Genomic DNA, 9,247 nt, shown 5'->3' with positions numbered 1-9,247 from the left:
AGCCTGCAACACCAACGTACTGTACAACATTTTCCCACCATCCAAAGGATTCTTGTCTGAATCTTTACCTCAGACGCCAATGATCTACGTACTCAAGTCACCACGCAAGCTCTGCTTTCTGTAAGACAGCGCAAACAGCAGATGCAGCAGAACGATTTACACTGCTGGTTATCCTTCTAGGAAGCGCTGCTGCTTTTCCTCGGCAGACATGAGACCAGCAGATAGACTACAATCGAGATATATCAGTTCAGCCGTGGACTTTTACAAATCATCTTGTTATATACGTCCTGTAACTTCGTTTGTACATTACATACAAATCAACCCGCTGAGATCACCGTCAGCAGATTCGTTTATTTCAGAAAAGTTTATTCTGAATGGTTGAGCCCGAACCAATTTAGCTGTAGCCTAGAGCACCATAGTCGTGGCGTCACGGGCTTCTGAGTTACCTTCGCTGCAATTAATTTACATGGGATGGGAATACAATAATGGTACAGTTTATGTGCTTATTTTCAATCAGCCTTTGAAGGAGCTCAGCGCTCTAATAAGATGTTGGTACACTTCGATGCCCCTCAGGAACACTTTATCCTCCAGAAACTGCCATTTTGAGATAAAACTGAGCTCAGCCATCACACTATGTACACAATAATTACAATAGCAGGCAAAGATCAATTACCTCATTATGATCGTGAAGTAAAATTGGAGTATTTATCATTGGAGAAAATCCAAGGGCTGGAACACCCATCTGCCTCACGAATCGGGCGTCCGTGGTTGAAGATAAGATCTCGGGCTTTGCTAGTTTTCCACCTGAAGAGATAATAGCCTGCTCAAACACAGCCCACCATGGGTTGGACTCATTGGCTGGTGTAAGTAAGGGGCGTCCTGTCACATCGCTCACTGGTCCTTTCTTCAACAGCTGTACAATACAAAGACAGGAACTTAGAAAATCAAGTAATAGAAGAAGATTGCCAGTGCAAAGTTTGATCTACTTTCCATTACCCACATAACAGTTAAACTATATTCACCTGGTAAGTCAAGTTTTTATGAGCTGGTGCCCATTCTTCCTTGATTCTTCTTTCGATCTGTTCAATATCTTCGGTTGGAGGAAGGCGGAGATCAAAACCCACCTCTGCTTCTGAAGGTTGCATATTCATCACAAAGCCCTGCATCGATTGATCTTTAGAGGCTACACAGAAGCCATGTAGAAATGAATAGAATCGGTGACAATGTTGATTTTACTAGACCTCTATTAATTTGTCTTATTGTGATGAGTTTGGTGGCTCGAGAAAATTACAAAGATAGCAGCAGTGCAGATAAAGTGCAATAAAATATAACAAGAGCATGCCTAATGCAGGTTTTCAGATGAGTGCATAAGGCCATGATTGGATTGTTGTTTTCCAGCGCTTTACACCTGTAAAAGATACACACCTCCATCCGTCGTCTTCTTTCCCAGTTGAAAATCACATACAGCCAGTGAAATACAACTGTAGAATAAATATGGGTGTAAAAAGATACACCGATTCCAAGCGGGCCTAAGAGGGGAAAATGACTTGTATTTGTTGGGTGCTTGCAAAGGGTGAGAAGTGTGTTCTTTTGCTTCAGTGCCTCACTGACATTGGTAGTTGGACCTTTGACCAAGTGCACGTGTGCTTAAAAGAACTGCAGCTGGTGAGCTCTGGGCCAATGTGTAGACAATTTAGCGAATCAACTTTTGCTCAGATTTGATGGTTAGGGGCAACCAACCAGATGCATACATCCCTACTCTGGGTTAATGGATCACCAATTCAGCATTCACCAAACTGCAAGACGAAGGACCACTTCCACTAGGGCTGGATTAACGAGCTGCTCGGCTCGTTCGGCTCGTTATCATTAAGCTCATTATCGTTAAGCTCGTTATCATTAAGCTTGTTAATATTAACGAGCTAAAACCTCTATTCAGCTCGGTTTGTTATGGTTTCATTATGCTCGCGAATGTTCACGAGTGCTCGTTAAGGTAATAAACAACACAGAAGAATCTCATGATCCCATAAAAATTCATAATAGAATAAATTAAACAAGGACATTAGGGTAATAAACAAAACAGAAGAATCCCATGATCCCATCAAAAATTCACAACGGCATAAATTAAAGAAGGACGTTTGGTTCCTAGCGGCTGGCTCCAGGTTGACTCTAGGGTCTCTTGGCGGCTAGCTCCTAGGTCTAGAAGAAGTGCCGAAGTGGGCTGGAGTGCTAGACCCCTAGGCTGGCCTAACTAGCAACTCTTTTGTTAGTGGGCTGATTTGAACTAGGGGTATCATGTCAAACTTTTGAAAATTAGCGAGCTAAACGAGTTAGCTTGTGAAACTTGTTTGCTCGCTCGTTAAGCTCGTTAATCTTAACGAGCAAAAAACCCAGCCCTAACTTCCACTCCAGTATCGTTGGGCTAGATCAAACACATAAAAATTATTCTACTAACTACATGCATGATGAGAAGTAATCATGGTGAATAAGCTCGCATGGCCTATCTCTATACATAGCCTAAAAATTCTGAAAGTTCTTAAAGAACCCAGCTTGTCACAATCAGATTGATTCTCTAACTTTTGCTTCAAAAATTATTCTACTACCTACATGCATGATGATAAATACTTCCTCTGTAAAGAAATATAAGAGCGTTTAGATCACTATACAGAGGGAGTAATAATTATTGTGAATAAGCTCACATGAAGCCCTATCTCTATACATAGCCTAATAGCTGTGATATTTTTAAATAAACTTTCAACGATCAAATTGATTCTAACATTGGCTTCAAGAACTATTCTAACTTTTCCATAGCGAAAAGTGGAACGAATACACATACAGAACAAAGGTTATGATAGCCTTGCATGCTCATGCGGAAATGAAGTAGATCTCAGTAAATTCATGAAGGCAAAGTTAAAATCAATTTGATAGCAAATACTGGATTTTGGCAGAAAATATTATGAATACTAGGTTACACAAAGAGATGGGACTCCCAACGATCTCATACATGTAATAAGATATATATTCATGTCTGATCTAAGCAAGGATATTGGAAAGAAGGATTGGAGGTGTAGAAATACGTGGGTATTAAGCCTTGTAGCTTGGTCAATGGTGATCCTTTAATTCGGCAATTTGGATCAGGGCATGGTCTATGCAAGCAGTTGGTTGCTCCCAGCCATATAGCAAAACTGCACTTGTTCGGTGTAGAAAGCCTTGCTTAGATCTAAAATATGCAGGGCGAAAGTGATCTAAAATAGCAAAACTGCACTTATAAGAGCGTTTTGATGAACATCTACCGAAAAAAGTAAGATTATGTAAGATTATTACCTTCAAAATGATCTAAAATATAGTATAAAACAAGGTACCAGAATGATGAACATCTACCCAAAAAAGTAAGATTATGTTTCCTGTATGTCAAGTACTAGGATATTTGTCTGATCTAAGCGAGAATATTTTAAAGAAGAATTGGAAGTGTAGAAATAAGCGGGTCTTAAGACTTGCAGCTTGGCCAACTGTGATCCTTTAACTTTGGAACAGGGCGTGGTCAATGCAAGCAGTTGGTTGTTCCTAGCCATATAGCAAAACTGCTCTTGTTCAATGCTCTGCTCATCGTCCAGCAAGCTCATGTGGATGCAACATGATGCTGGCATGCATGCTAATATCGTACTACATGAACTATATACTTGCATGAACATAGAAGATAGAACATTTAAGTAAATCACACAAGAGTTCTGTGTTTAGATAATTCCAATGCCTTAGCACGCGTTCAAAATATCGGCCAATAAATCAGTTAACTGACTGCTTAATCCCTACTTGGTGGGTCACCGAGTAGCCGATTAACTGACTTATCATCCGATTAATTGGCCGATTCACTTACTAATCCCCTAATAGCCAGTTAACCGAGAAGTTACCAGTTGACGATTTCCTGAACATTGGCCTTAACAAAAATGCTAGTATGAGAGAGAGCGTAACATAAGTTTAGTTAACAAATCTGAGATGGCACTGGTTGCTAACATGTTTTTTGTCCAACAGTTTGTGCCCTAGACCTGATTTGATCAGTGGGTTTCTTGTTAGTACTCCGAACTCTATTACTCTTTTACCTTTTTGCATGTTCTGAACTGCTAGTTGCTATGCTGGAAGTAATAGAAAATGGTATGATCTCAGTTCATAGAAAAGTTCAATTAATAAAGCAAAAGAAATGGAATAGGCGTAGAGCAGGAGGATATGCTGTATTGTGGTACTGTTTGGCATGTGTAACAGCAAGGTACTGTTCATGCTGAACTGTGCTTTGTTCTGCTACTGTTAGTTAGAAACTAGACATAAGAATAATGAGCACCGTTATTAGTTGAGTTTATGTCCTTGGTATATTCCATGTAAAGTAAAAGTTTCGTTACAGTTCAGATTGTAACCTAGGGATTAGATAGAGTTACACGGTCCCTATCAACATGCATCTATTAGTAAAGAAGAATTAATCTACTCTTTGCTAAACTTCTCACATTCTAATCTATGTTCTTCTACCCCTCCTCCCTTCCACATATTCCAGTTCCCTTGAAGCAATGCCGTCTAGCCTTTCCCTGTTAGTTATCCTCATCAGATATGTGTGGGTTTTGCAGTTAGCGCCCAAACACGGTTTTCTACAAAAAAATATCTGGTTTCGCAATTGCCTCCCACAGTATTGACTTACTGACGAAGTGCATGAAGGCATTGCTTCAAGTCTTCATTTTCTACTAGATCTCTTGAAAAATTTAATTAGGTTTACTACTTCGTATAGAGGATACGCATCAACTCTTACATGTGGATAGAAGTACTGATAATCCTAAAGCCTGACAATCGCATATGCTTGCATGCTTTCAATTGTTCATTTGCTCAGGTATGTACCTCTGTAGCACTGAATGCTGATAAGATTGCCCCTGTACATCAAGAATGGCAGTAACACATGGACGTGTCCAAAATTGATGTACGTTTTGTAGATAATTTAGGATAAGCCTATGAAGTTGGTCAGTTTGCACTGGCTGACAGAGCTGCTCTCAGTTGTGCTAATAATAGATGCTCTAAATGATGTTGTCTGGTCATCTCAAATTATAATCATTGCTATCTACTATTGTATCAGCGTGCACTGAACTAAATAGATACAGTAACGAGTTGCTAGCAGACTAGCAGTATCCTTACCGTGGGGCTCGGCGTGCCGGCATTCATGTACACAGGATTCACGGACACCACCTCTCCGGGACCGTACTTGCCGGACTTCACCTTCTCAAACTGTGCCTCCCTGTATCCAGCCACGGTCTCGATGCAATCCATCAGATTCTCCACGGCGGCCCCATCGAACAGCTTCGACCCATGTCCGGGAGCCCCCGTGGCCTTCACGATCAGCTTCCAGACCAGCCTATCCGCGTAGAACACCCTGTACACATCCGTGAGCGACGCCTGCCCCTCGTCGAGCATGAAACCGACATTGAGGGCGCGGAACTCCTCCGACTGGACGAACTTCTCGTGGCCGTCCTCGCCGCCGATCTCCTCGTCGGGGACGAGCGAGACGTGGACGGTGCGGGCGGGCGCGAAGCCGGCGGCCTGGAGGCCGCGGATGGCCTCGAGGTACTGGACGGGGAGGCACTTGTCGTCCTGCGCGCCACGGGCGTAGACGCGGCCGGTGGCGGGGTCGCGGTGCGCGGCGTAGGGCGGGTGGATCCAGTGCTCGGGCTCCGCGGGCACGGAGTCGAGGTGGGAGTTGAGGAGGATGGAGGGGAGCGAGGGGTCCGTGCCCGGCCAGGTGAGCAGGAGGAGGGGCTTTGACTTGCAGGGGCTGAAGTGGAGCGTGGCGGTGCGGAGGCCGAGTGACGCGGCGTAGGGGAGGAGGAACGCGGCGGCGCCGGCGTAGTCCGGGGCGGGGTGGGCGGTGCAGATGCGGAGGTAGTCCTGGAAGCGCCGGATTTGGGAGGTCTCGAGCTCGGTGAGGGGGTGGGCCGGGCGCGGGACCGCCGCGAGGAGGACGGCGGCGAGGAGGGGGAAGTGGCTGAGACGACGCATGGTGCGTGGTTGGTTGTGGTGCGGCCTGACGCTGCGGAGTGTTTGGACTGCTTGTTTGACCGGATGGTGATTCGTCTACGACTACGAGTCTATCCGGTGAAGCCCCACTGTCCGACATTTTTTTAGGGAAGCCCCACAGTCTGTGTCTCTGACATGGCACGGTTTGTTCTAATGAAAATTATGTGGCACAGCCGCACAGCCAAGCCTAGTACAGTTCCATAATCAAGCGTTCTAACAATAATTGCTCAAAAATATGTGCTCTAGAAAAAAGATGGTATACATTTGGTTTAGTTTAATGCTTCCATTCCCCTGGTACCCAAAAAAAAAAAAATCAGATGTGTGAGACAAGGATAAAGTTTCACAATTTATATATGTTATTATACACAAAGGCCGAATGATCCCAGAAGTAGCAGATTTGAAAATATTTCTATTGCACATAATATAATGTACCAGGGAACTGCTTGCTATTGAAATCATGGATCTTGTACCAGGGAACCGTTTTGTCCATCACATGAGTTTGTCGAAATAAATACGACAAAACTGTCCTCTTGCTAAGGTAGTTAACAACACAGGAGTACATGGTGAAACGAGTGAATTCAGATGAGCTTCTTCTTCTGGAAGAATCCTTGCAAATGCCATAGCTGCAGAGCGGAGACCACAACGCACACGCCCAGTGACAAGATGCTGAACCAGGCAACCCTTGAATTTGTTTTCTCACTCACTTCCCGCATCTCCGCTTCCCTGCATAAACATATCAAGATCACGCATTATGCTACGCATTGCCCGTTCGAAATACTACACTGTTAGTAAAGTTAAGTAAAGCTGCTAGTTTTGCTTGTCCATGTCCCAAATATCTCATCCAGTACGAAACAGTAAGACTACCTAAGAATTTCAAATGGCAGCTCAATCTACAGCCCAAGACAGATGAGACCCGTAGGTTCTGTTTCACAAATCACAATGCTGTAGTTTTATAGTCACCAACTTTTATATATAACAGTTAGTTGAAAGTATATTTATATTTAGCCTATATAGAAACATCCAACTGGAAATAGTACAGACTACAGACTCCCCTACCTAAATAAGACTAACTGATACAATCTACAGCCCAAGACTGGTGCAGCGTAGCACAACGACCAGAATCTGTAGTCTGGCTATTGAAACACACAAAAAGTAGAATAGATAACTTGCCTTGCTTTGAGATATAACAAGTTATGATGAATGGATTCCACTGCAGCTTCAAGTTTCGCGAGCTCTAATTCAACACCCTGAACACAGAAATGTCAGACTAATAATAATCAGGAACAAAAAACAATGCATTACATTGTAGTGCCATTTAGATTAAGGTGTATTTAAATAATCGACACACCTCAATTTTCTCCTTCTTGGCAACAGAGTCCCAGTCCTTTGTCGCAATCCCTATCTTCCAATCAAGATTTAGAGATACTCCTGATCCTTTCTCTGCGCTGTCTAGCCAGAAGCAAGCAAGGTAGTTTCCAGCTTCTGAAGTTGTAAATGCAAATTGGCCCACTGTGGCATTTTCTTTGTGATGTACAGTATTGCCATACGGTGAGGTAACCTACACAAAACACAAACATGTACAATACAAATGAGTAAGCAAGAAAAAAAAAATAGTCTTCAGAAATCATCATTTCTAAGAAATCTTCCACAAGACTAACTGATATATGGACATGCTAAGCTAATTATGTGTGTGAACATTAGCAAAAAAAGTCACAATATTCATAAACACTCCGCATGCCAAAGCACCATTTAGCCACCACAAAAGTTTTACAGAAGAAAACATAGGCACCGCAAAAGTACAATACAACATCCATGTGTTGCTTGCAGAATTCTTGGACATATGAACGACAGAGTTGTGAAAGTGTGGCTAATCCCAGTTACTGGTACTTTTTCCAGTCATGAGCTACAATACACATGTATCATCGAATCTCTGGTTCCCTGGATTGCGCAGCACACATCATTAGTCTAAAATCTGAAGTTCTCATTATCTACAACAGGATGGGTGAGAAGTGGGACCGTATGTCATCTCCCTGTATGTTCACCCGTCTGCCCACATGCAAACATTATTGCATCTTACCAGAATCTCATCAGCCCATCCATAGCACTATAGCAGTGATAATGAATAACAATCCATCCCTCGCTTGTTTTCTCTTGTTATGGTTATCCCCAATCATCTTTTATTAGTCTCGGTACCTACGACCATGCTATTCTAATAATAGGATGCCAGGTGCCCAAAGAGATGGTGGAGTCCTGCAGCTGCAGGTCACGTTACTTAGGATATTGCTATCATGCATAGAAATTATCAATCCACAGCATGTTGCCCCGATGTGCAGCAATTAGGAAGTGGCACTTTGAGTCAATTCGCATCAAGTCCACCCAGTCTAGCTCACCGGTTCAAACCTCAGCTGTGGTTCCTCCAGAACAAAGCACTGGAGCATATGAGCAAATTCATCACAAACTACTGGATTAACAGCATTTAACCTTACCATAATCCACATAACACAGACCCTATGCACCAAACTACATTAAATGTAAAACTTTTGCCTGTTGACTTCTCTAGGAGATGTTAACTTAAATTGGCCTGTTTTCTCTTTTATTCTCTCAATTATTCTAAAAATGCCCAAATTCAATTGCCACAGAGGCTCTAATTTTGACTCAAAAAGTTCAATCCACCAACTAAACCTAACACAGATAAATAGAACAAGCTAGTATTTGGTGCCCACAAATTCGCGTACGCCTGGATCCCAACACGCGAGAGTTCACCGGTCCAGATCAAGGTCAAACCACTGAAACCAGAAAGCAAACAGGCGAAGACGAAGGGAGGGGATCGCGCCGCGCTTACCTTGACGGCGACGGTGGGGTGGGCGGTGGCGTGGGCCTCGTACATGAGCATGTAGTCCGCGACCACCACCACGTTGGGCTGGATCTCCTCGGAGACGCACTTGGTTCCCGTGGGGGGCAGGTCGAGCCACACCGCCTCCGCGCCCAGCATCATCAGCGCCGCCACGAGCGCCCCCAGCACCAGCGCCGGCCGGGTCGCCGCTCCCGCTGCCGCCGCCATCTGCTCCGATCTGCGCGACCCTGGCTGCCCGAGTCTCCGGTTGGGGAAATCGTGTGGAGCTTGGACTAGCGTTGGACGGTAGTAATGGCGTGGCGTTGGCCCGGGGGAGGGTCTTTTTGGAATTATGTAGTTTCTGTTCGGGTGCAC

At 44.0% G+C, this 9,247-nt stretch overlaps 2 protein-coding genes across 2 annotated transcripts; both read right to left on the bottom strand.

Moving 5' to 3' along the window:
• Window positions 1-259: 259 nt before the first annotated feature.
• LOC123170358 (aminoacylase-1) lies at window positions 260-6,077 on the bottom strand. Its single transcript, XM_044588208.1, has 4 exons — window positions 5,164-6,077; window positions 1,023-1,160; window positions 674-913; window positions 260-594 (listed from the first exon to the last, which is right to left on the bottom strand). Exons 1-4 carry the CDS (start codon window positions 6,019-6,021, stop codon window positions 514-516), a joined length of 1,317 nt encoding a protein of 438 aa, XP_044444143.1. The 5' UTR covers window positions 6,022-6,077; the 3' UTR covers window positions 260-513.
• Window positions 6,078-6,428: 351 nt separating this feature from the next.
• Window positions 6,429-9,204, bottom strand: LOC123170359 (transmembrane emp24 domain-containing protein p24delta3). The gene is made up of 4 exons (XM_044588209.1): window positions 8,882-9,204; window positions 7,388-7,597; window positions 7,210-7,286; window positions 6,429-6,762 (listed from the first exon to the last, which is right to left on the bottom strand). Exons 1-4 carry the CDS (start codon window positions 9,098-9,100, stop codon window positions 6,618-6,620), a joined length of 651 nt encoding a protein of 216 aa, XP_044444144.1. The 5' UTR covers window positions 9,101-9,204; the 3' UTR covers window positions 6,429-6,617.
• Window positions 9,205-9,247: the final 43 nt, after the last annotated feature.

The sequence above is a fragment of the Triticum aestivum genome, chromosome 7D (assembly GCF_018294505.1).
Source record: "Triticum aestivum cultivar Chinese Spring chromosome 7D, IWGSC CS RefSeq v2.1, whole genome shotgun sequence".
Lineage (NCBI taxonomy): Eukaryota > Viridiplantae > Streptophyta > Magnoliopsida > Poales > Poaceae > Triticum > Triticum aestivum.
The sequence above is the reverse complement of the archived record's forward strand: the minus strand, read 5'-3'. Positions and strand labels throughout refer to the sequence as shown.

Excerpts from the sequence above, each read along its gene's own strand:
- LOC123170358 (XM_044588208.1), bottom strand. The coding sequence starts at position 6,021 with ATGCGTCGTCTCAGCCACTTCCCCCTCCTCGCCGCCGTCCTCCTCGCG. Across the intron at positions 914-1,022 it reads ATAAAAACTTGACTTACCAG|CTGTTGAAGAAAGGACCAGT; the intron begins GTGAATATAGTT and ends TGTATTGTACAG. Across the intron at positions 595-673 it reads TACTTCACGATCATAATGAG|TTTCTGGAGGATAAAGTGTT; the intron begins GTAATTGATCTT and ends TCAAAATGGCAG.
- LOC123170359 (XM_044588209.1), bottom strand. The coding sequence starts at position 9,100 with ATGGCGGCGGCAGCGGGAGCGGCGACCCGGCCGGCGCTGGTGCTGGGG. Across the intron at positions 7,287-7,387 it reads CCAAGAAGGAGAAAATTGAG|GGTGTTGAATTAGAGCTCGC; the intron begins GTGTGTCGATTA and ends TTCTGTGTTCAG. Across the intron at positions 6,763-7,209 it reads TTGTTATATCTCAAAGCAAG|GGAAGCGGAGATGCGGGAAG; the intron begins GCAAGTTATCTA and ends ATGTTTATGCAG.